The sequence below is a fragment of the Rhinopithecus roxellana genome, chromosome 9 (genome assembly GCF_007565055.1).
Source record: "Rhinopithecus roxellana isolate Shanxi Qingling chromosome 9, ASM756505v1, whole genome shotgun sequence".
NCBI lineage: Eukaryota > Metazoa > Chordata > Mammalia > Primates > Cercopithecidae > Rhinopithecus > Rhinopithecus roxellana.
The window spans coordinates 131,187,054-131,214,896 of NC_044557.1; the positions used below are offsets into that span (position 1 = coordinate 131,187,054).

The window sequence follows — 27,843 nt, forward strand, 5'->3', positions numbered from 1 at the left end:
TTTATAGAGAAATGGCTTTTTCAGATGTGCCTCTAAACAAAAATTTACCCATACTTCTGTGGTTTAGAGTCATAGCTTACATAATTATAACTACCTTATGGGTGAAAATTAAAATAAACAAATGTATGCAAACATTTTGCTGATACTTGGAACACAGTAAATGCTTAATAAAAGATTGCCATGGTTTATTATAATGGTCAGCAAACTTTTTATATAAAGGGTCAGATAGTAAATATCTTAAGCTTTGTGGGCTGTACCGTGTCTGTTGCAGTTGCTCAACTCTGCCATTTTGGTGTAAGTAGCCATACACAATACATAAATGAATCCATATAGCTGTTTTCTAATAAAACTGTATTTACCAGATCTGCTGGTAGTTTGTTAACCCTTGACTTGTTATAATAGTTTGGCCTATAAGAAGTCATCCTGAAGTACTAGGCAGATCAATCTTACAGAAAATGGGAGGGTTGCTTTACAAATACTGTCCTGTACATACATTCCTCAGAGATTATTGATGTTCAGGATGTGTGAGGTGCCCCTGCAAGAAATGATATAGACATAAGAACAAATAAAACAAGTCCATTAACCTGTAAAGGCCTCCTTCAAGTTAAAAAATACTGATTTGTCCTAAGTATATACAAAGATAGTACATTTGATGGCTGGAGCATTGGTAGCTGAATACTATAAAGGTACTACTAATTCCCAAAGATATGTTTAATTTTTTGCTTATTTTAATATGGATTCAATTAGAAAAACCTGAAAATATGAAAAGTTATAAGGAAAACACCAAAAAACCCCCATTGTAATTTCACTAACCTGAGCTAACAACTTTTAACACATGGATGCGTTTCCTTCTAGTCTATTTTGTTTTTTTTTGTGACTCTTTGGAAGCATATTTTACAGACCATATTTACCTACTCTAAGTATACAACTCAGTGATGTAAATATATAGAGCTGTGCAACCACTTCCAGAATCCACTTTTAGATCTCTGGTCCTTCCTTTTGTTCCTGACATAAAATTGACATAAAATAAATTGTACATAATTAAATATACAATTTGAAATGGTTTAACACATATATGCACACACACACACCCATACATATATATATAAATATGCAATAGTCCCTCATTGTCTGCAGGGAATACCCCCGAACCCTCGATGCATGCCTAAAACCTCATATAGATCTGAACCCTATATATACTGTCTTTTTCTATGTATACATACCTATAACAAAGTTTAATTTGCAAATTAGTCACAGTAGATTAACAACAAAAATAATAAAATGGAACAATTGCAAGAACATACTGTAATAAAATTTATGTGAATGTGGTCTCTCTCTCAAAATATCTTATTGTACTTTACTCACCCTTCTTGTGGTGATGTGAGATAATAAAATGTCTATGTGATGAGATGAAGGGAGATAAATGACGTAGGCACAGTTGACAGTTGTGGACAGTTGACCTTCTAACGACACTCAGAGGAAGGACCGTCTGCTTCTGGCATCCAGTCATGACCACGTCGATGACTGGATGACAAGAGCAGACGATGTTGATGACTAACGTGTGGGTAGTATAGACAGCGTCAGGACGCGGGACAAAGGGAGGATTCACATCCCCGGTGGGGACAGAGCTAAACAATGTGAAATTTCACCAGGCTACTCAGAACGGAGTGCAATTTAAAACTTCAGAATTGTTGATTTCTGGAATTTTCCATTTAATATTTTTGGATGGCAGTTGGCTGTGGGTAACTAATATATCGAAAAGTGAAACTAAGAGTAAGTGGGGACTACTACTACCACCACGACCACACACACACACACACAGACCCATACACCCACCTGAGTGAAGTCATCACCACAATCAAGATGGCAAATGGATCCAGATCCAACATTGCCAAGAGCGTTCTTGGGCCTGTTTTAAATCTCTCCTTCTGCCTGGCCTCCTCAGTCCCTGGGTAACACTGTTCTGGTTTCTTATTACTGTGGGATAGCTAAAGTTTCCTAGAATTTCATAAATTGAATCATCCAGTGTGTACTCTTTTATGTCTGCTTTCTTTCACTCAACATAATTATTTTGAGATTTCTCCACATTTCAGCAACTATCTATAGTTCATTTCTTTGTATTGCTAAGTAATATTCCATTGTATGACCATACTACAATTCGTTATCCTTTCATCTCTAGATAGATGTTTTGGATGTTTCCAGTTTTTCACTTTTTCAAATAAGGCTTCTATGAACATTTGTATGGACATATGTTTTTATTTCTTTTGTGATTATACCTGGGCATGGAATGGTTGAATCATGTGATAATGTATATGTTCGACTCCGTAAGACACTACTGAAATGTTCTCCAAAGTGGTTGTACCAATTTTACATTCCCACCAGCAGGGTATGACATTCTAGTTTGCATCACATCCTCAAGAACACTTGGTATGGTCTGTCTTTTTAATTTTAACCATTCAAATAGGTGTTTAGTGGTATTTCATTGTGGTTTTAATTTGCACTTTTCTGATGACTAATGATGCTGAATCTCTTTCATGTGCTTATTTTCCATTTATGTATCTTTTTTGGTAAAGTGCCTGTTCAGAAATATTTTCTACAATTGTTTCCTGCTAGATGTTTGTTTTTTCTGTGGTTTGTTTCTTTTTTTGAGACAGGGTCTCACTCTGTCGTTCAGGCTGGAGTGCAGTGGCATCATCACGGCTCACTGCAGCCTCAAACCCCTGGACTGAAGTGATACTCTCACTTCAGCCTCCCAAGTAGCTGGGACTACAGGTGCATGTCATCACGCTCAGCTAATTTTTGTATTTTTTGTAGAGATGGGTTCTTGCTATGATGCCCAGGCTGGTCCTGAACTGAGCTCAAGCAATCCGCCAGCCTTGGCCTAGCAAAGTACTGAGATGACAGGTCTGAGCACCCAGCCAAGTCTTTTTTGAAGGTTTATATAATCATGACCACATTATTAAAAAAATTTTGTATCCTTCATTTTCACTTAAATTTAAAAATAAATATTTCTTCAAGCTATAAAAACTCTTCATAAACATTAAAATTAATAGCCACATTGTGTCTCAAAATTTAGTTAACAATCACTTTATTATTAATGTTGTTTCTATTGTATACATAATATATTGATAAATGTTACTATGATATATATATATATATATATATATGGGAATTGCTGTCCAAAAGCTTGATCATGTAACTTTGTACCAGCAGTGGATAAGAAAAACTAACTCACTGATTTTGTTTCTGCACTGAGTGTTATTTCAGTCTTTGTGAGTTTATTAAATTAGAATTGTGTCTCATTGTTTGCAACTTTTTTTCTTTTTCTTTTTTTGAGATGGGATCTTGGTCACCCAGGCTGGATTGCAGTGGCACAATCATGGCAAACTGCAGCCTAGTCTGCTGGGCTGGAGCCATCTTCCTGCCTCAACCTCCCAAGTAGCTGGGACTACAGGCATGCACCACCACACCTGGCTAATTTTTAATTTTTTTTGTAGAGAACTAAATCTCACTATGTTGCCCAGGTTGGTGTCCAACTCCTGAGCTCAAGTGATCTTCCCACCGTGGCCTCCCAAAGTGCTAGGATTATAAGCATGAGCCACTGTGTCCAGCTGCAGCTTCTATTTCTTTGATAACTCATGAGGTTAATGTTTTTCATGAGTTCATTTATGTTTTGATAAGTCCCATCCATTTTCTGTTTGTGTTCTAAGGGGATTCATTCTTAACTTTTTATGAAAATGGTTTTGCTCCAAAATATACTTAAATAAATTTGGCCTGATATTTTTCATGCCTTCCTGATAACACCCTGTGCTCCTTCTTGAGGATCTGATGAAGTGTATAGACAGTGGTCACTCACAGGTGGCAATCTGATTTTTTTTATTATTATACTTTAAGTTCTAGAGTACATGTGCACAACGCGCAGGTTTGTTACATATGGATACATGTGCCAATCTGATGTTTTAAAGCCACAGCACATTAAACCTGTTCCCCTTCCATACCTCAGATGCTAATTAAGCGTAACTGGCTGCTTCTTATACATTTGTGTGTTCCCTTTTAGGGAACACATTATTCTCTTAATAATTTTCAAATTACTTTGAAAATATTTCTAAAGGAAGTTAGTGAATTTCAACCAACGATTTCTCTCTATGGCAGCGAGGAGAAAGCTCTCCAAATCTACTGAAACCCTCCTCCCCTCTCATTTGTGACCTGAGGTGCTCTCTGGATGTTTCAGCAAAGTGATAGACTATTCCCTGACTGCCATGGCAGCTGTTCTTTTGCTGTCAGGCCTGTGTCAAAATAACGGAATCACTTAAAATAAAAAAATTGCTGCTCAAAATAACTGAGATCAAAGGCCTCTTATCTGCCTGTGCTTGTGAGTGAAAGGAATGAGTTGGAATAATTTTCTTTAAATACAGTGCTCTGGTGCTTTAAAGTACTTTGGCTATTTTTCGGGGAATATGCAAGTTGAAAGAGAGTTGGTATCACTGTTGCGGTATCGTGGTGATGCGTGTGGATTATTCTTCATGTCCTTTTGTTATCTGCAGTGCTGTGTCACCAAACGCATGCAAGAGGGTGGCCTCCTATCATTATGCCCCACACCAGGGTTAATAGTCATTTGAGGACTTAGGCATGTGCATAAAATGTTTTTCTGTGGCACCATCCTGGGTGCAGTCCCAGACCCTGAAACTGGACCTATATTAAGCTTGTAACCTTAAACCGCTGTGGGCACAGTTCTCAGCAGGGTTCACTGCCGTGTGTGGCAGCTGAGAAAGTGGGTTACACACCAGAGGGAATATGGGGGAGCCATGGGCAATCAGCAGTGAGCTGGGGGTGGGGTGTGACTTGGAATCAGAGGGTGATAATTTAGAGACCAAGTTCAAATTGGTCAAAGGGAACAGTAAATCCAGTTCAGTTATAAGGAGACTCTGAGAACCCAGCAAACCCACTTGGAGATGGTGGTGGCCTGTGGAGGGCCTGGAGAAGGCATGAGTCAGGGATCTGTGACTGTAAAGCATAGGAACCAACTCTGTAAATCAAGGACTCTATTGGGGTGGGATTGAGGGAGGTATAGATGCTTGCTGTGACAGGGCAGCGCTGAGGGTCTAGCACCAGGAGCCTATGGATGACTCTTCAAGGCTCTACTGTAAGGACGAAACTGCAGCTGCTTCTGTTATTTCACCCAAGATTCAAAGTCCATGTCTTCATCCCTTCTCCGTTCAATAAAGGCTTATTAGTGCTTACAATCAGCACTGCTTAGGCACTGATAATGCATCAGTGAGGAAAAACAGTCCTTGTTCTCAATGAGCTGACATTCCAGCGGGAGAGGCAGATAATGAACAAATGTATAAAAGTATGTAGTGCAGTCATACACATCTTAATGAAAACAGCAGGGTGGGTGACAGTGGGATGGAAGCAGGTGGCAGGTGTAGATGTGTGGAATACGGTGGCTTCTGTAAGGGATAATATTTGGGCAGAGATCTGGAAGAAGTAAGGGAGTGAGTGAGCCGTGGGCATCTGGGGAAAGATCTTCCAGGAAGAAGGGCATCTGAGTGGCCTGGGTTGGTCACCTGTCTTCTGATGAATCATGGAAGATGGGGCCCCATGAATGACGGGCTATCAAAACTGTGTGCAATAGGGGTGGCCCCCAAAGGAAAATGGAATTGCTTTTACTATAGGAATTCAATAGGCAGAAAGAAAAGATGTCCACCACAGTTGAGGGTGGTCGTTCTTTCACTGAATTCTGCCCCAAAACAGAGAGAATGAATGAGAAGGGGAATTGTTTCCACTTCCAAGAGATGGGAACAGCAGGAATGAGGTGGACAGACAGGACTTGGACAGCCTCTGGTACTGTGGACTCTCAATTGAATCCCAATGACTGGTGCAAAAGCAGAGAGGGAAGAGGGTATGGGAGGAAAGATACAAGTGTTCAGGAGAGCCAAAGACGAGTGCCCAGACTCCCCGTTCTAGATGCTGGAGCCTGCTCTCAGTAGCACAGTGGACGTGATTTGTTCTTCTCTTGTCTTCTGAGAAACAACAGAAAACCATTTTCAAATGCCATTACTTGGTAGGGGAAGTCAGTTCTGTGCTACCATCACCCTCTAGGGCTCTCAGAGAAGAGGGGCTGGCAACCTGCACATAACTGTGTATGCATCGAGGTCCCAAGATGGGACTAGGGTGCAGGTGGTGGTGGTCACTCTTCTCTGCCTCTCCCTGAGTGTGGTCAGTTGCAATTCCCTGAATATACCATGCACTTTCAAATCTGTGTGCCTTTGCCCACGTGCGCTGCTCAGCCTTTAGTGTCCAGGGTCAATGAAGCCTTCTCTGTCCTCCCTTCCCAACTAATTACAACGCATCCTTCCTTTCCCACAGTCCACAGCATATTATTGGTGCTTGTTGCACCTATTCACTGAACCTTGGATCATAGTGAGTTTTACATGTTTCCTTCCTGGAAGAAAACGCATCAGTTTGATTGACCTTTGCAATGACCCCTCCCTGTCCCAGTGCCTTGCATCACAGAGTGCATGGATGAGTGGATGATCTCTGAACTTGCAATGTGAATCCTTATTTAACCTTTTAGGGCATGAGGCCAGGAAGTAGGTGACTATGCAGCCCTACATGATGCTGGTTTTGACTGGGTCCCTCAGTTTCCCAGGTCCAGGAAGGCCCATGTCTGCCTGGCTGACCACTGTTAGGAACTCCAGAATCATTTCTTCTCCTTCCTTTTTCCTTTCCTTTCCTTTCCTTTCCTTTCCTTTCCTTTCCTTTCCTTTCCTTTCCTTTCCTTTCCTTTCCTTTCCTTTCCTTTCCTTTCCTTTCCTTTCCTTTCCTTTCCTTTCCTTTCTTTCCTTTCCTTTCTTTCCTTTCCTTTCTTTCCTTTCCTTTCTCCTCCCTCCCTCCTTTTTCTCTTTTCTTTCCTTTCCTTTCCTTTTCTTTTCTTTTCTCTTTCTCTGTCACCCAGGCTGAAGTGCAGTGGTGCAATTATAGCTCACTGTAGCCTCAACCCCCATCACCCCACAGGCTGGAGGGATCCTTCCACTTCAGCCTCCTAAATAGCTGGGACTAGAGACATGTGCCACCACACCTGGCTAATTTTTAAACTTTTTGTAGAGACGAAGACTCACTGCGTTGCCCAGGGTGGTCTTCAACTCCTGAACTCAAGTGATCCTCCTGCCTTGACCTCCCAAAGTGCTGGGATTATATGCCAGAATCATTTCTTGTGATTCAGGGGCATAGGTTTCCAGGCAGGTTGAATTATTTAATACAGATTTTAGAGTTCAGAGAGTTGTTCCCTGAGGTTGCAGCTGACTTCATGGAACAACCCTGTTTGAGATAATCCCTGATGCAGCCTTGTTGGGTTTTTGTGGTGAAGAGGGAGAAGCATCTCTGAATTCTGCCAGGAATGGGGGCGGCAGCCTTGATAAGTGGTGAAGTAGCTCCCAGAGAATGTTGCAGGGTGCAATTTCTCCCCATCTCTGGAGCAGCCATTGGGAAGGTCAACCCATAGGACCCTCCCCAGGGCCAGGCTGGAGCTGAATAAAGAGCCCTCTGGCTCATCTTAGTGTCAGCAGTTATTCATCAGAGAACTTGGATTAGAACTCACATTTCTCATTACTGGATAATGTGAGAGAGCAAGCATAGGTTCCAGCTAATCCAACATGCCATGTGCCGAGTGAGCTCGAGTCCTGGAGAGAATGAACTCTAAGCCTCTCAGGCTACCATCCTTCACCCACTGGACAAGCCCGAGGGGCAGCTGGGGCAACAGCGACAGAGACCTCTGGGCGAGATATGCCCAGAAGAGGTGTGATGCTGCGCCCAGCTTCTCATGAGCGATCACCAAAACTGATCACAAAATAAGCACCGCGTAAGAGAAGAGTAAGATAAACACTCTTAAACAAGATAATGTAAGAAGACTAAAAAGGAAAGAAAAACCATTCAGCACTAAAAATAAGGTAAAATTAAGGAATATAACAAAGGTTTAAAGTTCAAAATCAAGATAATTGCTACAAATAAATTTAGCCTCATACGAACAGCACTAAAAAAGTAGGCAAACTTAAAAGTATGAGAAATAGTAAGAACACATTCAAAAGAAAAACATGAAAGTTAATTTTTAAAATATAACACCCCATGAAAATGTTTTAAAAGATAAAATGCATTTAAAATGATGTAAGATCAGGTGGGGTGTGGTGGTTCACACCTGTAATCCCAGCACTTTGGGAGGGTGAGGTGGGCAGATCACTTGAGGTCAGAAGTTCAAGACCAGCCTGGCCAACATGGTGAAATCCCATCTCTAGTAAAAATGCAAAATTAGCCGGGCATAGTGGCGGAAGCCCGTAATCCCAGCTACTCAGGAAGCTGAGGCAGGCGAATCAGTTGAACCTGGGAGGCGGAAGTCGCAGTGAGCCAAGGTTGCACCACTGCACTCCAGCCTGGGTGACAACTCCATCTGAAATAAAATAAATAAAATAAAATAAAATAAAATAAAATAAAATAAAAATGTAAGATCAAAAGCTAAAAGTGAAAGAGAGATTAGAGTATAATAAAGGTTAAATCTGCAGGAGAAAGTTAAAAATGTGATGGTAAATGGGATTAAAAATAGCAGTTAATGTGCTTTAATGTCAAAAGCAGAAGTGATCATAGAATAAGGGGAAGAGTCATTTAAGAAGAAAATTGAATACAAGTTCTGGTAAGGTCCAGGAGCTTGGGGCAGATCAGTACAGGAAACACTGTGGGGGGCAGGCAGCGAGGAGGCAGCTAGGAAGCTGTGGCAGGGCCAGGCTTCTCGAGAGCCGCCTCTCGGCTGGGGCAGCTGTGATGTCCGAGGCCAGGGTGAGCTGGGGAGCTGGCTTCCCCTTATGGAAGGCGGCCTTTTTGGAAGGGTCTGAACATATCAGAAGCCCTTCCCATCATAAGCTGTGGCTTCTTAACTCCACGAAAGTACACAGCTGAGCTGGGAATGATTTGCGGCAGGGGTGGGGTGTGTATATGTGGGTGGGGGTCGCAATCTTTACGTTGGGATCTGCTTCATTAAAAAAAATTTAACTAACTAATTAATTAATTATAAAATAATAAAGACGGAGTCTCACTCTGTTGCCCAGGCTAGTCTTGAACTCGTGGGCTCAAGTGATCCTCCCACTTCAGCCTCCCGAAGTGTTGGGATTACAGGTGTGAGATACCGTGCCCGGCCAGGATCTGGTTCTTTGCAGCATATACATAATAAAGCTCCAAATAGGTCATACAATCTTCAGAGCAATAATCTCAGCTAGATATTTGTAACAGCATAAAGCTGGCATCCATAGGGGATTATTCTATGACGTAGCAGATAACCACATCATGAGGCACCATTTAGACACAGCAGATGTTATAGAAGAATACTTACTGATACAGAAAAAGCTTGAGATAGTTACACGAAAAAACAACTATAGAACAATAATTACTGTGTAATTCTAACTATTTAAAAAGTTTATACAGTAGATGAACATATGAATAGTACAAAATATTTATTGCTATTGTTAATATGGTATTATTTGGGTAGTAGAGATTATGCTGATTTTTTAAAATAATTTTTTGTGCTCTTGAGAGTTCTCCCTAGATGAATCCATCTTATATTTATTAATCATTAGGAAAAACCCTAAAGTTTAATTTAAAATAATTATAGAAACAGGCATAGACACGCACGTGTTCAACTCCAGAAAGATACCTTGCACTGGTCCTTCTGCAAGGAAAGAGAGGCTGGATGTTCTCTTTCCCAACTCCCATCTCCCCAGCCTGTCACAAAAACCAGTTCCTGAATCAAAAATAGTGACTCCAGAAGAGATAACTTATTAAGATAACCTAAAGGTGTTAAGTATGTCGTGTATTAAATAATGTATGTATGTGATCTACACAAAATTAATATTTAATAATATTTATTAGAGAACTAATAGGTAATTATTCAACATAAAAATCCAACTTAGTATTTCTTCAATGTTTATTATATTAAGCATGTTACATGCATCATCTTATTAGGGCTCAGAGAGAGTAACTTTTGACACAGCACAGGTGTGGGTGCGGGGGTCTGATCTAATCTGAGGATGTTCACTTCAGTGCTTCCTGTGTCAATAGTTCAGTATTTTAGATTTTGGGGCAGATTTAGAAAAGTGTGATTCATGTTGCCTGCCCTCAAATTCTGTCTAACCTAGCTGGAAAGATGAGAAAAAGTGGTGAATGGGTGTGTAGTGATAATACAACAACATAATACAGTGGCTAGTGCAGATAATACTTGATGTGAGCCCCTAGGACAGACATTCCTGTGGCCTGTGTGGGTCAGGCGAGGCCTCAATGAAGCACTGGGCTTTCAAGGATGGGGAGTGTAGCCCATGTGGGTCACTGAGCTAGCTCTAGGTCAAGTGTACATAGGATGTTCTGGAGAAAGAATGACCATGGGACCAGCAGACCCTGGGGACTCGGTCAAGCCTGAAGGGATGGTACCACAAGATGCCAGTTTGCTGACTGAGTGAACGAGGTGGAAGCACAGTCAGGAGAGAAATCATGTCCGAGGCCGAGGGAGGCAGGCTGTGGTCAAGGTGAGGACAGACATGTTAGATGAGCAGTGAAGTGATAGCAAGAGAAGGGAAAGAGCAATGATATGGCTGCAGGTGGGTTGGTATCTGCTAGGGATGGAATTGTGTCCCCCAAGGATTCATATGTCGAAGCCTTGACCTCCAGTATGATTGTATGTGGAGAGGGAGCCTATAGGGAGGTTGTTAAGGTGAGATGAGGTCATGTGCCTGGTCCCAAATCTATAAAGTCCTTATAAGAAGAGGAAGAGACGTCAGAATGCTCTCTCCCTGCTTGTGTAGGGAGAGGAGGATGCAGCAAGAAGGTAGTCATCCACAAGCCAGGAAGAGAGGCCTCCTCAGAAGGCAGTGCTGATGGCACCTTGATCTTAGACTCCACCCTCTTAAACTGAGGAAATCAATGTCAGTTTCTTAAGCCACCCAGTGTGTGGTATTTTATCATGGCAGCCTGAGATGACCAATACAGTCTAAATCTATATAAGTCTAAGTCTGTGACTATGAGCAAATAATGAAATAACAGGCATTCCTTTGATGTGTAACCTGTACATCTTGCCAAGGTTGGGAGGAGGTACATCCAGACAAAGGTGGAACCAGAGACATAGGATAAGAAATAAGGGGCATGGTCATTCTTTTGATCATGGTATGTAATCAGTCCACAAAAAAATTATATTGAATGCCTCCCATGTCCAAAGAGGCAAGGTCTTACTCCATTGCACAGGCTGAAGTGCAGTGGAATGATCATGACTAATACAGCCTTGACCTCCCAGACTCAGGTGATCCTCCCACTTCAGCTGGGACTACAGGTGTGTGCCACCATGCCTGGCTAGTATTTGTATTTTTGGTGGAGATGGGGTTTCGCCGTGTTGGTCAGGCTGGTCTCCAACTCCTGACCTCATGATCTACCTACCTTGGCCTCCCAAAGTGCTGGGATTACAGGCATGAGTCACCGTGCCCGGCCTAAAACAGCTTATTCTTATATAGCCTGTGTGCCAGGCTATTATATACCTGTATCCACATGCTTTACACGTATTAGCTCCTTTCATGCCTATGATAACCCTGTGAGTCAATACTTCTAGCATCTCAGCTTTAGAGATGAGGAAATGGGCTCAGAGAGCTTAAGCAACTTGCTCAATGTCCTAAGATTGTAGAGAATTGGAGCTGAGATTTGAACACATGATTTTGGAGTCTGTGCTTTACCCACTATGTAGTACTAGGCAGGATGTGATTCCTGCTGTCAAGGATGCAGAGCTTCTTGAAAAGATAAGAGATGACTATTTGACAGGATAAATAGAGATAAAAAGTAGGGCACATTTAATCTCAAATGAATGGAATGATTTAGCGTGCTCTCAGAGGGGAGTGGGCACTCCGTTGCCTGTAAGATAATCCAGTGGGGTGCAGGAAGGACAGATTGGAGCTTCTATTTGTATTTATGTTATTGGTTCATTGAATAGCCCAAACTTCCAAGTTCTTCATCAAAAGAGAAAACCAATGACGGTGTAATCAGATCTGGTGGGACACGGTCAAAAAACATGAATTTATCAACTTCACCGCATGAAATATGGGTTGATAGCTGCTGTTCTTAGCTAAGATGTCAGGAGCTGGTGTACACTGAGGAAGAGCTTCATCATGACATCTACTACTATTCATGACAGTAGAGTGTTCACTGGCTGCATGGGAGCAGTGAGAGTAACGAGCGTGTGAGTGCAGAGGGCTGTGTGCCTCCTCCACGTGCAGGGCACTGGGGACACAGCAGTGAGCACCACTGATAAGCATCTCTTGAGGAGCTTATGTTCCAGTTGGAGAAGACAGATGATAAGAAAGATGGACAAAGGAAATATGTAGTGTTAGGTGGCGATACATACTAAGGAGAAAAATAAAGTGGGAAAAGGGGTGGTAAGAATTGGGGAAAGAGTCTTTAATTTTTAAATAAGGTGGCCATGTCAGGAGTCAGTGAGAAGGAACTGTTTGAGTAACTACCTGGAGGGAGGGAGTGAAGGAACCATGTGGCCATGTGGCAGGAAAGAGCGTTCAACACACACACACACACACACACACACACACACACACACACACACACACACGTGCACACAGAGCAACTGCTAAGACCCTAAGGCAGGGAGACGTGCCTGGAAGATTAAAGAATGAAGAGACCAGTATGACTGGAGCCTAGGGAACAGGGAGTGATGAGAGGCGAAGTGGGGAGGTAAAGGAGAGGCTGCAAATGTGTCGGCAGGTCCCTGTAGCTACACGTGGGTTTCGGGCTGCGAGTGGGATGGGAAGGCACTGGAGGATGTGAGCCAAGAAGTGACATGATCTGGCTCATGTTTCTAGAGGATATTAAGGCTGCTGTGTTGAAATACATTGTAGGGAAGTAAGGGCAGAAGCCAGGAGACCAGCTGGAAGGCCTAGGGTAATTTTCCAGATGAGCCTGGACCAGAGTATTAGCTATGGAGGTGAGGAGAAGGGGCTGGATGCTGGATATAATTTGATGGGAGAACCAACAGGATTTACTGATGCATTCGAAGTGAGCTGTGAGAGAGAGACTGATAGTACCTACACATCACACAGAAAACACTTCCATTCGAGATAAATGCTTAAAACCGTTTACTTCTAGAGATGCATGATGGAGTGTGAAGGCTGCTAGAATAGACAAAAAAGAGTCTACAGGGATTCTGAGGAGAAAGGCCACTCAGAGGAGGACAGTCGGGGTGGACTTGATTGGACCTTGAAGAATGGGTAGGATCCAGAGAGTTGGAAAGGCCCAGGCAGGGTATGGTGAGGTCAGCAAAGGAAGGGACCTGGTTCCTCCTAGGCCTGTGCTGATCATGGAGCCTGGAGTACAGGCTTGAGATCTTACAGTGTTAAGATAGAATGGTGGCAGGAGGCCAGTTTGTCCGGCACTTGAACTCCAGGTGGGGCAGTTTAGACCTTTACCTTCAGTCAGTAGGAATGACTGGGAGTTTTTGACTGGGGGAGTTGAGTGGTACGGGTTGGCTTCAACAATTTGCTTCTCTTGTAAGCTCTGACTGAGAACCATTGGTTAATCCACTAATGTTAGTGCAGTAACCAGAAAGGCTTCTTTGAGCCAGAAATACTTCTTCCCAGAGAATGACTTATTTACTAAATGGGACCAGGTCAAGAATTATATATGTATATGTGCCTCTGTGTGTGTATATATATATATAATACACACACAGAGTAATATACATATACACACATTCTTATATAACTGTAATATACAGTTATATATTCATATGTATACATATATAATTGCAATATACAGTAATATATACACATATACACACATATGTAGGTGTATATGCGTATGTGTGCCTGTGTGTGTGCGTGTGTATATGTATCTAAATACACACAGGCACACATATACATTCATATACATACACAGGCACACATATACATACATATATACACACAGGCACACAGATATATATGGGAATGATTCCATTGGACTTGCTTGCTATATAATAGAAATAAATGTTTCTGGTTACACTGACAAATTTTAAAAAGCTTTATCTATATTTTAGAGAGTAGTTAGGGTTTTTTTTTGGTGAATGCTATTTAGTGAATTTTCCTCTCACTGGATAATTGTGTGTCTGGCCAATACACATCCTGCACAATTCCTCTTGCCACTCCAAGATGTTATCCTCAGGTGCCCCTGGCAAAAACAGTATGGCGAAAATACCCTTTTCCCTGTCTGTGTTTGTAAGATAGCCTCTTTCATGCCAGAAGAACTATTTTGGGAGAATGATTCATGTCACATTTTGGCCTCATTACAGTTTTAAGTTGTAAATGATGCCGGTTTGCCTGGAGGTGTAAACATAAGTGTTATCTTCATATGCATATGGGAATACCTGTAACTTTCTATTCTTGAGTTACAGTCTAGGCTATAAACAAAGAGATTAACAAGATCTTTATCAAAATTCTAATTTTATTGATGAGAAGTATACTTCCAAAAGAGTACCAATTACTTGTGGCTCTGCCTCCATTCTCCATTTCCAATCACAGATGGAGAGTCAAAGAACTTAATGTCTTATTGTTATGAGCAGATGATTCTATAAAATAAACACTGTGCTTTCTCTTTTGAAATAGTGTGAAGAGTGAGAGCAGTTGTTAAATTACTGTCTTGCTGTTTGTGGTTAAAAGTAACAGGAGGTACAAAAATCATTCAAAGTGTATGTAGGTGTGAATGATAAAGTAAGGTGAAGCCATTCTAATTATTCCAGTTTGCTTTCTGGTAACTTTAAAGGTTATGGTAAAGCTTCCTTATTTACTCAGTGGTTAACAATGTATGACGACATTGGAAATGAGGAACACTTAATGTCTGAGTTCGTTACCAGGCCTTGTACGCAACAGTGCCTTAAAAGTGTTTATTGGCTGGGTGTGGTGACTCACATCTGTAATCCCAGCACTTTGAGAGGCTGAGGTGGGTGGATCACGAGGTCAGGAGTTCGCGACCAGCCTGGCCAACATGGTGAAACCCTGTCTCTATTAAAAGTACAAAAATTAGCCCAGCACGATGGCAGGCGCCTGTAATCCCAGCTACTGGGGAGGCTGAGGCAGGATAATCGCTTGAACCGGGGCGGCAGAGGTTGCAGTGAGCCAAGATCATGCCACCGCACTCCAGCCTGGGCGACAAAGAATCCGTCTCAAAAAAAAAAAAAAGGTATTTATTGATTTGTCACTAGATAACTGAGTTCAAATAGGAAAAAATTAGGTTTGGAATGTGGCTAGATTTTTCTATGATTCTCAAGGAATTACATACCCTATCTTAAAATTTTAAAATTGACAAAATATTACTTATTTTATAATTTTAAATTATAAAAGTGAAAATTGAAAAATAAATAATTAAATATGCTAATGAATTTGTTGTTGTTTGCTATACATCCTTTTTTTTTTCTTTTGGAGTCTTGCTCAGTTTCCCAGCCTGGAGTGCAGTGGTGTGATCTTGCCTCACTACAATCTCTGCCTACTAAGTTCAAGTGATTTTCCCACCTCGGCCTCCCGTGTAGCTGGGATTACAGGTGCACATCACCATGGCCGGCTGATTTTTGTATTTTTAGTAGAAATGGGATTTCACCATGTTGGCCAGGCTGGTCTCAAACTCCTGACCTCAAGTGATCCACCTGTCTCAGCCTCCCAAAGTTCTGGGATTACAGGCGTGAGCCACCGTGCCTGGCCTATATGCCCATTTTGATGGCAAGTTTTTTGGATACAGTGACAACCTTTTTGATCCACTGACAGTGAGACATACTTTCCCCACTCCCTTGGGCATGTGCTTTAAAAAATTATTTTCTGGTTCATCTGTGGTTGGTGCTTTCCATTTGGAACTTTTGACCCATGCCATTTAGGCAGATTTATTCATATTTGAATAAGATTCTTCAATTAACAGTAAACCGAATGCATTGTAACATCTTATTTAATTCTAAAGTGGTGGTTTGAAAAAATATTAGCAATTTGAGGACACTTAAGCAGTTTTGTCAATTCAGCTGAATTCAGCCTCATAGCAAAATCTGGCCTTGAATTCCCTCATCCTGCTAGAATCTTCTAGCTATGATGAGTGACACCTACTTTTTTCTTTTTTTTTCTTTATCTTAGACATAAAAAAAAATCTTCTCTTGGTTATTCAGTGACTGCCTCGTTAACTAGCCTGGGTCTCTACTTCTAGAAATTAAAATTTAGTGGTTCTGGAGTGGGGCCCAAACACCTATATTAAAAAACAGGGTTGGGTGCCGTGGCTCATGCCTGTAATCCCAGCACTTTGGGAGGCCGAGGTGGGTGGATCACGAGGTCAGGAGATTGAGACCATCCTGGCTAACAGGGTGAAACCCCGTCTCTAAAACTACAAAAAACTGGCCAGGTGTGGTTGCGGGCGCCTGTAGTCCCAGTTACTCGGGAGGCTGAGGAAGCTGGGGAAGGAGAATGGCGTGAACCCGGGAGGCGGAGCTTGCAGTGAGCTGAGATTGCTCCACTGCACTCCAGCCTGGGCGACAGAGCGAGACTGTCTCAAAAAACAAACAAACAAACAAAACAAAAGCCACCAAAAAAGCTCTCCCAATGATTCTGCTGCTCTAAGAGGACAATGGGTAAATAAAGGGCAAGCTTCAAAACCAAGATGTAAACATGGACACAAATCTCCGAAGGTCCCCTTTTTTGAAAGTTAACTGGATTGAACTGTGACGTGTCTATGGTATGGCAGTGAAATGAGAGAACTCCTAACATGTAATGAAACGTCTCTGTATTTCACATTTCCCCTTCTGTCTTCTCAGCCATCATGTATGTCATGGGAGCACTTGGCCCTGCAGTGGGATATTTATTAGGTGGACTTCTTATTGGTTTTTATGTTGATCCCAGAAATCCTGTTCACCTTGACCAGAATGACCCTCGTTTCATTGGAAACTGGTAAGTTCTGTTCTCTAATTTTTAAATTTCACTTCTTACTAACAATAGTTAAAATAATAGTACATTTGTATTTAAAATTTTTCCAATAGGGAGACAAAAAATAGCTGAAAGGTGTCTGGGAAGGGGTAACAGGCAGGATAACAACATCCCAAAGAAAGTGACATCCTAATCCCCAGAACCTATGAATATGTTATCTTACATGGCAAAAGGGACATTGCAAATGTGATTAAGGACTCTGAGATTATTTTAGATGACCTGGGTGGGCCCAACGTAATCAAAGGAAAGAGCGAGGCAGGAGGGCAAGAATCAGAGAAGGAGATTTGCTGATTGAAGCACAGGTTGGAGTGATGTGCCTTGAAGATGGAGGGAGGGGCTGCAAGCAAAGAATGCAGGTGGACTCTAGAAGCTGGAAAAGCAAGGAAATGGGATCTTCCCCAGCCTCCTGAAGGCACGCAGCCCTTTCAACCATTTTACACTTCTGACCTCCACAACTGTCACATGAATCAGATTGTGGTCCTGAAGCCACTTCTTATAGTAGGGAGCTTATACAGAGGGTTTGGGGACACTGGCTTAATCTGCATTCTTTAGGTTTGGGGTGCTTCCTTTATAGCAGAGTGAAGGAAAAGGACTGCTGTGGCTGTGTGGGGACTTTCCTGCTGACTTTAATCATACCTTTCAGTATCTTTTCTGTGCTTTAAAAAAAAAAATACATTGTTTTCACTTTCTTATTGTATTTGTGTGTCTGCTTTACAACCCTCTCCCACTGCCTGGAATGCCAGTCCTGCTTTTCCATTGTCACACTCTCAGTGACCCTTTTTTCTTGCTAATATTTTGTTTCCTCACGTGTGCTAGAGATTTAGCTGCTTTCTCGCTTCCTAGGACTTAACTGTCCTCCAAAATAAGTAATGCTTAGGACTCAGAATGAGAACTTCAACTTTGGATGTTATGTTATTTATCCAAATAACAGAGTCATGTTTGAGTTCTTGCAGTCCTCAACTTGAACATGATAAGTTATTTTTTACAATTGCAAGCACTAACTGAAAATATTGGTGTCCTGAATTCATTTCATGTGGGTTAGCAATATATATACATTGATAAGGCATTTTCACTTTATAGTAAAGAGAATACTTCAGTATCAGAAAAGATACGTGCCAAGTAATTACTCACTTTTTTTTGGAACATAGACACATATGGAGAAAGTAATTAGTCTCTAAAGAGTGTCTTAGAGTACTTCGTTTTCTCTGCGTTTCATTACATGATAATAACATTATAACTCTGAGGTTGGTAGGAATAATGTTTAACACTATTGATTTTCAAAGCAGCTAACAGATATTAGTTGTTATACACATTTCCTATTTTCATAAGTAATGCTCTTTGAAGTTGGAAGTGTTATGAATTTTTAAATCATACAGAAAGGAGTTCCCCTGTCAGCGTTAGGGAAGTAACACAGGAGTTTTAAGTTCTTGACTCATAGTGAAATTTTTGATCTTGTCTGTTTCCTTTCCAGTTCTGAAATAAATCAGAGTAGAGACTTTTTTCATTGTCAGAAAACCAGATTAATTAACTCTATTTATGAACATCCAGCATATGTTCTGTGTTCTATTTAGAGGTCCTTAAGGAGGGCACAGTGACAGGGAAACATCTGGAGGGAAAGATGGGGAGAACCAACTCGGGTAGGGAGAAGGAGGGAAGGCAGGAGCTTTAGTCTTACCAGTGCTTTATGCTGTCTTTTGAACTGTTTTTAGGAGACCTTAGTCCAGTTGGCAGCAAAATTGAGAGATGAGGGCTGGGTATGGTGGCTCACGCCTGTAATCCCAACACTTTGGGAGGCCAAGGCAGATGGATCACTTGAAGGTCAGGAGTTTGAGATCACCCTGGCCAACGTGGCGAGCCTCCATCTCTACTAAAAATACAAAAAATTAGCCAGGTGTCATGGTGCATGCCTGGAGTCCCAGCTACTCGAGAGGCTGAGGCAGGAGAATCGCTTGAACCTGGGAGGCGGAGGTTGCAGCGAGCCGAGATCGCGCCATTGCACTCTAGCCTGAGAGACAGAGTGAGACTCTATCTCAAAATAAATAAATAATAAATAAATAAAATTGAGAGATGAAGAGTATAGACCCTGAAGCCATATTCCCCTGGGTTTAAACACTGGTCTGCCACCTAATACCTATCTGACCTTGGGGAAGTTACTCTGTGCCTCAGTTTTTATAATCCATAAAAGAAGGTAGTTATGGTACTTATTATCATAGAGTCGTTGTGAGGAATGAATGAGTTTACATGTCTGGCACTCTAAGTTGTTCCTGCTGTACAGTATGTGTTAGCTATTCAGTCCTTTGAATTTAATCAGCGCTGAAGTAATTTTACCCATTTTTAATGGCTCAATGTTAGTTCTACACATGATAAAGACTGTCAATATAGAAATATATAATGAGGGTCTATTTAAACACAAATTTGAGTTTTATTGAGTAACTGCTTGTAACAGACTTCTACCTTGAACAAAGACAGTTATTTGATGCAATGTTATTTTATATGATGTCTAGCAGCAGTGATAAGTTTTCAATAGGTATATGATGAGAGGGAGAAGACGGAAGGAAGGAATGAATAATGCTAAAATGTATTGGGTGCTTATTTTATGTCCAGCATTATACTAAGCTCTACAAACGTTCTCATTTAAGCCTTGTAACAACCATAGGTAGTCACTGGTATTATGTGCATTTTGCAGCTGAGGAAATTGATGTTCAGGGAGTTCAATAATTTTCCGTAGGCCTCAGAGTCAGTGAGAGCTGGGAAAAGAAACTGACTCCAGAGCAGAGCTCTCAGTCCATTCTCTTACTGGCCCCCTTAGTGAATGGTCTCTGAGTCACGGTTCATGAAAGGTTTAGGTAGCTTGGCTTTTCAAGTGTAGCTGTTATTGATGTGTCTTTTTCCAACATGTACTGCACACTTTCTTGTCTCACTCAGCTTTTCTCAGAGTCCTCTTTAGCATCATTATTATATCATGGTTGTATCGATGTTATTTGAGACTGTTGAAGAATGTGAGTCGGTTTGCTCTGCTTTGAAGTGACCCCACACTTTAATATTATTTTTGTATTATTTTTGTTTATTTGCTATATTTCTCCCCTTCCTGTTACGCACCTTCACTTTGGGCTATTACAAGTAAATTTTTAATGTTTGCATATAATTTTAAGTCAATGGCTGGGGCTGGGATGGGCAGGGAGGCTGAGTGCAATGCTATGTAAAAAGCATGCCGGGTGCGGTGGCTCACACTTATAATCCCAGCGGTTTGGGAGGCTGAGGCGGGCAGATCACTCAAGCCCAGGAGTTCAAGACCAACCTCGGCAACATAGTGAGACCCCCCCACTTCTCTATAAAAAAATAAAAAATTAGCCACTGCGCCTGTAGTCCCAGCTATTTGGTAGGCTGACATGGAAGGATCACTTGAGCTCGGGAGGTCAAGGCTGCCGTGAGCCATGATTGTACCACTGCACTCCAGCCTGGGCGACAGAGTGAGGCACTGTCTCTAAAGAAAAAAAATCAAAATAAATAAATTAATTAATTAAAAAGCAAAGCAACCGCACAAAACTAGCTATCATGAACCAATTGCTAATTTGGGGACAGACATTTTATGACGTCCATCATAACATTATCTTATTTAATTTTGATGATCCCCAAGCATACTTATTACCCCTCTTGTAGATAAGAAGGCCAATTTGGAAAAGCAAAGTAATTTTCCCAGGATTCTATAGTAAGCAAGTGGTAAAGACAGGATACAAACCCAGGTCTGTCTGAAGCCACAGCCCATGAGTTGTCCCCTACACTACACTGTCTGTCCTCTTCTGGAGAGAGTATGAGAGCTCAGGGAGCTGCAGGGATTCAGGGGACTGGAATGGAGAGTTTGTGGAGACTGGCTCCAGAGGCAAGTGAGCAGTGCCTGATGGGTAAGGACCTCGTAAGCACCCAAGTAGTAAGAGGGGCCAGGCATTATCATAGCTATGTTCTCTGTAGACAGATGACCTTTTAAATTATTTTTATTTTTATTTTTGAGACAGAGTTTCACTCTTATTGCCCAGGCTGGAGTGCAGTGGCAAGGTCTTGGCTCACTGCAACCTCCGCCTCCTGGGTTCAAGCCATTCTCCTGCCTCAGCCTCCCGAGTAGCTGGGATTACAGGCACTTGCCAATGACATGCCTAGCTAATTTTTGTATTTTTAGTTGAGACAGGGTTTCACCATGTTTAGCAGGCTGGTCTCGAACCCCTGACCTCAGGTAATCCACGCACCTCGGCCTCTCAAAGTGCTGGGATTACAGGCGTGAGCCACTGTGCCCAGCTGACCTTTTAAAAATCAAAACTGTCTCTTTCAATTTATTTATTCAGCAGATTTTTTTTGAGTACCTGATCTGTGTCAGGCACTGGGCTGGTGGTTACATTCTGAATAACTGAGATTGCTGGAAGTCTGCCCCGAGCAAACTTCTCAAAATAAAGCCCTTTCCTGACTAGCTTAAAATCTTCATTTGATATAACTTTAAATATCTTTGAAAATAGCACACTCAATTATTAATGACTAATTGTAGGAATCATTCTCTCAACTGTGACCTTTAGTAGCTGATAACAGCACTTTAATAGAAACTTATTTTACAAAATGAATTTTCACTTTGCAATGGATCTATATTCTTACTTGATTGAATTCAGTATTAATACTTACGATGCTACTTGCATTCTGCTTACAATTGATGGGAATGTGTTGGCTATTTATGAACTTGGAAGCTTGAATGCAGAGTTTGGAGGTGAGGAATCGTAGTTAGAACGTGGCTACCCTGTTAGGGAGGGCCAGGAACCTCTGATTGCTAAGGAAATGTTGAAAGGGGACTGAGAAATTGACCCGCGGGGCATCATGCAGTCAAGAAGTCCAAGGTTCTAATACTACAATTTCATTCTATTCTCTGTATTTGCTTCCTAGTGCTCTGCAACGTGGCAACCTCAGGTGAATTTAAGGACAGAATTCTGAGTCTAATAGCTCCTGTTCTACTTTTCTTGGAAAGCTTTCCAATACACATTCATTTCCCCTCTCTGAATTTTGATAGCACTCATAATCTGTACCATATAATCTAATATTTAATTATATGCATTTTGCATTTCTTAGAGGTTGTTTCTTATATTTTTGGCTTGCTTATGAATAGGTTGTAGGTTCTTGAAGGCAAGGACTAAACTTAAATGTCTTTGTCAGTAACCCTTATACGTGGTGAAGTATTGTGAAGGCCAGCTAAGTGGGCAGCAATACATTCTTTTTTTTTTTTAAGTCTTGCTCCGTCACCCAGGCTGGAGTGTGGAGTGCAGTGGCCCGATCTCTGCTCACTGCAACATCCACCTCCCAAGTTCAAGTGATTCTCAGGTAATCCCCGAGTAGCTGGGATTACAGGTACACACCACCATACCCGGTTAATTTTTGTATTTTTAGTAGAGACAGAGTTTCACCGTGTTGGCCAGGCTGATCTCAGACTCCTGTCTCAGCCTCCCAAAGTGCTGGGATTATAGGTGTGAGTCACTGCACCCGGCTGGGTCAATACATTCTTAAGTGTTTGTAGAAAAATATTTGAATATTCTCAATAATTTAAAACATATTTCACATGGGATATTAATGCTTTTCTTATGAGAAAGAAATGTCTATATTGGTCCATATAACATGCTATAGTCTACATTATTTTTCTATTGAATTTATAATTTAGTGACATATCATAAAATAAACATCGTAGAAGGTTAGCAGTGCTAGCAGAACTAACTCATTGGTGCTCAAAAACACTTGAAGGAAATTCTAATCAGGTTGCTGTTTATAATATTCAATGTAACACTAGTATAATTATTGAGTAGATTTCTCATTTATATCACAGAAAGGGAGAATTTCTTCATTTTCTTAGTTTGCTCAACTTCCCACTGCTTTACAGTTGATTACAAAAAGTTTTCTCGAGAATTTTATCACCACAAACTTCTACTTTACTAATTTGTTCTCACTCACAAAAGAAAAGCCATAAATGCTATTCACATTTTCCAATTTTTTAGGTGGAGTGGATTCCTCCTTTGTGCCATTGCAATGTTTCTTGTGATATTCCCAATGTTTACTTTTCCAAAAAAGCTTCCACCTCGACACAAGAAAAAGAAAAAGAAAAAGTTTTCTGTTGATGCTGTTAGTGATGACGATGTTCTGAAGGAGAAATCAAACAACAGTGAACAAGTGGACAAAAAAGTTTCTTCTATGGGATTTGGAAAGGATGTCAGAGGTAAAGTATACCTCTTGAATAAATACATGCATGGCGATTTGGTCAGTGCTACTCAAAGTGTGGTCCCAGGCCAGTGCTGTCTACCCACTGTCTGTGGTTGGCTTGTGGCCAGATAAGTACTAAGACTGAGAGTAAGTGTTGCAAAACTTTTAGAAACTTGACAGAGTAATTTTTTTTTGTGTTGCATCTAATAATAATTTAAAAATTAAGCTTATATTTTATGTTATTTAAAATTAATTTTTAAATAATTCATTTGTGTATTTTACAAAAGTATCAGTAGATGACAGACTAGAAATAATAATTTTAAAAAATGGCTTTTCCTCATACACAGTTTGAGAAGCACTGATTTAGATCATAAAGAAACAGATGTCTATATATGTTATTTACTATAATTAGAGATGTCTGATTTTTAAAATATTAAAAATCAAGTGCATTGTGCCATGGAGGGTTTGTTTCAGAGGAATAATAGTGGTTTTGGTAGTGTGGTTTGATGCCTACATAAGTATAAAACCTACCACTAGAAAGGGATCTCACTTAGCAGCTGTGTCAAATGCTTGCATGTGGGCTCAGAGAAGGGTGGCCAGGGGATGGGCCTCCAAACCCAGTGTAAAAGCATCCAGAAAGTCTTGGTGATGTATAGTTTATTTTTTTCATTTTTATTTATCTTAAAAATGCTGATTATATTAAGCTAGATTAGGCAATCTATAACCTAAACAATTTGAAGTGATCATGACCAGACAATATTTGTTCAGTGTTTCGTATATCTGTTGAATGACAATAAGTCCCTTTAATTCTAGAAACCTATAATGTGATGCTTCCATTAGTTTCAGTTTTGTTTCCAACATTTTCTGAATTGATTTTTTTTGGTATAAATTATGAAGCATAATATTTATCAAGTGCTTTCATCAGTCAAGGTTGTGTTAGGTAAAATTTACCTAGGCACATTATCATCTCATTTTGACTGTATACACAGTGTGGCCAATGAGGAACATTTCCAGCCTAGAATAAAGTTACTCATATATTACAGACATGTCCTTATGGCCTAAGAATAATAATAGTTAGATTGAACCTTTTTTAAAGACTATATTTTTTGAAAGCAAATGAAGTGCTATTTCATTGAAAATGCTTCTTTCCAGTTACATTTTAGATTCGGCCCTCTCCCTTCCCATGATTTTGTGACAGTGTGCACTTTTTGGAACTGTACATGACTTCTTATGCTCTAATAACATAAATTGTTCTCTGGACACTGGCATGGCCTGATCTCTTCCCATGTGCACTGGCCCATCATTTTTGTGAACCTGTTATAGACCATTATGGCTACTATCAAAAGAGTGATTTTTTTTTTTTCACAACTCACTTGAGACAAGGTTGATGTCAAAGAATTTAAAACATAGTAATAGTCTTTGTGATTCTTTTTTTTTTTTTGAGATGGGTCACCCAGGCTGGAGTGCAGTGGTGCGATCTCCACTTACTGCAATCTCTGTCTCTCAGGTTCAAGCAATTTTCCTGCCTCAGCCTCTTGGGTAGCTGGCATTACAGGTGCCTGCCCATGCCCAGCTAATTTTTGTATTATTATTATTTTTTTTAGTAGAGATGGTGTTCCACCATGTTGGCCGGGCTGGTCTCGAACTCCTGACCTCAGGTGATCCACCTTCCTCGGCCTCCCAAAGTGCTGGGATTACAGGCGTGAGCCACCACGCCTGGCCAGCCTTTGAGTTTTCATTTATGGAGACTATAAAGTAGACTCAAAAGGAGAAATAAAGTCATACATAAGATAAAATTATATGTTTTATAGCTTAGGGTTAGGTGACTTGAATATGAAATATATCATCTATTGGACAGTATAAAAAAGGGGGGAGAAGATTGATATCAAATACCAAGAGCAGATACAACTGTTGCTGGGAATGAAGTTCTTTTGGAAGATGCAGTGTAGACAATGCTATCAATGCCCTGTCCACATTTTTGGACCCCACCGTTTTCATGGCGAAGGTCCACTAACTGCCGGGACTGAAATTATTTGCCTGAAGGATTTTCGTTGTGGGCTGAGAAAACTGCTTGGCTCCTGCATGAGGCGGTTTTCAGGTACCAAGGAATGAAACCCCTGGCCTCCCATGCCCCAGATAAGTCTTAAGCGGATGACTGGATAAGCCCCGCAGCTCCTGCCCCTCTTGGAGGAGGCAGTTCTGAGGTGTGTCTCTGTGTCTTTCGTGGGCTCTCCTCCCTTCCAGTGCACTTCCACCATGCTCTCCACCCAGCGTTCCCTGAGTTGCCCAAATAAATTACCTGGACGTGAACTCTTGTCTCAGGTCCTGGTCCTGGGGAACCCATACTTAGACATGCAGTTTCAAAAGCGATCAGGGCCACTGAGAATTCAAAAATGATTTTGGAAATTGAATCTATACACTATTTTATGGGATATCTTGTTGTACTGCCAGGGGTTGCTTTTCTTTGTCTTCTCTATGCTCAATTTGATGGTTCAAGATATTGTCTTTTAAAAACAAGAATAAGAGGAGTCTTTGAATGGTGATGGGTAGTTGGTTTATAAAATCTGTTTCTATTCTGATTTTCTTATTAGTATTTTTGATAAAGTCTCCTTTTTTTACCCTATGCCTTGATTATCATGACTAATCCTACTTCTGCAGCCAAATCTCCTGACTGGGACACACAACTGATTCATTTTATTATTTCCACTTGTACTGGATTCTCTAATCATATCAAGACTGGAACTTCAAGAGACATCTTGTTAGAAAGAAATACTGTTTTAATTGAATTATATTGAGAATGTTTTGCTAAAAATGACATTGATGATATTAAAATAATGTTCAATTAGAATATTTAAAATTAATTCATTTTTATCTTGTATACATCTATTTCCTTTAGTGTATCTAATACATATCACCCGAAGAAAGTGATTAGTATTTAAGATAATTTTCCAAAGGACACATTAAATCCCCAGGAATCATTCTGCTATTGACATCATTTTTTTTTTTTTAAACAAAGCTGAGATTTATTATTGAGGTTACTTTTGAACAAAGCTAATATTTATTATTGAGGTCTTGCCTTAAAGAATGATTCATAGAAAAGTTCATTTTGAGTTAAATCTGAGTTTGAATCCCAGATCCTGTTTTCCCTTCTATTTTCTGGAGTAGGGCTTCTTTTGGTCTTAATTTTTAAATTTTTTATTCTATTTTTATTTTATTGAGACAGAGTCTCTCTCTGTCACCTAGGTTGGAGTGCAGTGGTATGAACTTGGCTCGCTGCAGCCTCAACCTCCCAGGCTCAAGTGATCCTTCCTGGCTCAACCTCCCTAGTAGCTGGGACTACAGGCCTGTGCCACCACACCTAGGTGATTTTTGCATTTTTTGTACAGATGGGGTTTTACCATGTTTCACAGGCTGGTCTAGAACTCCTGGGCTCAAGGAATCTGCCTGCCTCAGCCTCCCAAAGTGCTGGGATTACAGGTGTGAGCCACCACACTTGGATTTTTGGTCTTTATTTTATATTTCAAATTTGGATACCAATATTAGTACCTTCGAAGAGGAGGTAGAAGTTGGTAAGTTATAATTTCTTAAACAGAAAATTATTGGCCAGGTGCAGTGGCTCATGCCTATAATCCCAGCACTTTGGGAGGCTGAGGTGGATCAACTGAGATTGGGAGTTCGAGACCAGCCTGTCCAACATGGCAAAACCCAGTCTCTACTAAAAATACAAAAATTAGATGGGTGTTGTGGTAAGCACCTGTAATCCTAGCTACTTGGGAGGCTGAAACAGGAGATTTGCTTGAACCCGGGAAGTGAAGGTTGCAGTGAGCCAAGATTGTGCCACTGCACTCCAGCCTGTGCGACAGAGGTGAGACTACATCTCAAAAAAAAAAAAAAAAAAAAAGAAAGAAAAGAAAAGAAAAGAAAATTATTTGAGCCATACAGAATGGTGCCCTTTTGGGAAGTTCTGTTGCAGAGAATGTTAGAAGAAAATATAAGTCCACCTCCACATTTTAATGACAGACATTGAGAAAATCTGACTCAGTGTTTTCATATTCTTATTATAAATTATGCAGGAATAATGCTGATTTAAGACACCACAAAGGGGAAAGTAGAATTCTCAGTGTATCTGTATTACATTCCACAAAGAGATTAGCATTGATTCCATAAAAATCTTACCAATAAAAATAAACACTTAAAATATTTAAGCAAATCCATTTTCCTGAGGTTTGAGGTCCAGCATTTTAAAGCATTCCAAATTTAACTGGGCAAGCTTTCTATCTAAAAAACTTTTGGTGGCAGTTAATCATAAGAAGGATTTTACTTTCTATGTCCACTTTTTAATCTTTGAAGCTTAATTGCTTAGTATTATTAATTAAGCATAAAATTTAACAGATTTTTTTCTCTGCTAGAGTTTTGTCTGTTAGAGTGCAATATATTTAAAATCGTAACTAAATAAAATAGTTGCCCTGAGGTGATAAACTGATTTAAAGAGGCCACTGAAAGTTAGAGAATTTTGCTCATGGAAGGATAATGCTGGTATCACTGAATTCACTGAGTGTTCACCCTATAGAAGGTGTTGTACTCCATGCTTTTGTTATAAAGTTGAGTGAGCCAT

At 40.6% G+C, this 27,843-nt stretch overlaps 1 protein-coding gene across 2 annotated transcripts in view; it reads left to right on the forward strand.

Annotated features, from left to right (window-relative positions):
• Positions 1 to 27,843, forward strand: part of SLCO5A1 (solute carrier organic anion transporter family member 5A1) — a 160,974-nt gene that overhangs the window by 50,096 nt on the left and 83,035 nt on the right. For both annotated transcript variants that reach the window (XM_010375049.2, XM_030938208.1), the window contains exons 3-4: positions 16,841 to 16,973; positions 23,027 to 23,244. In XM_010375049.2, coding sequence (XP_010373351.2) covers positions 16,841 to 16,973; positions 23,027 to 23,244 — 351 coding nt within the window. The remainder of the gene's footprint in view (positions 1 to 16,840; positions 16,974 to 23,026; positions 23,245 to 27,843) is intronic.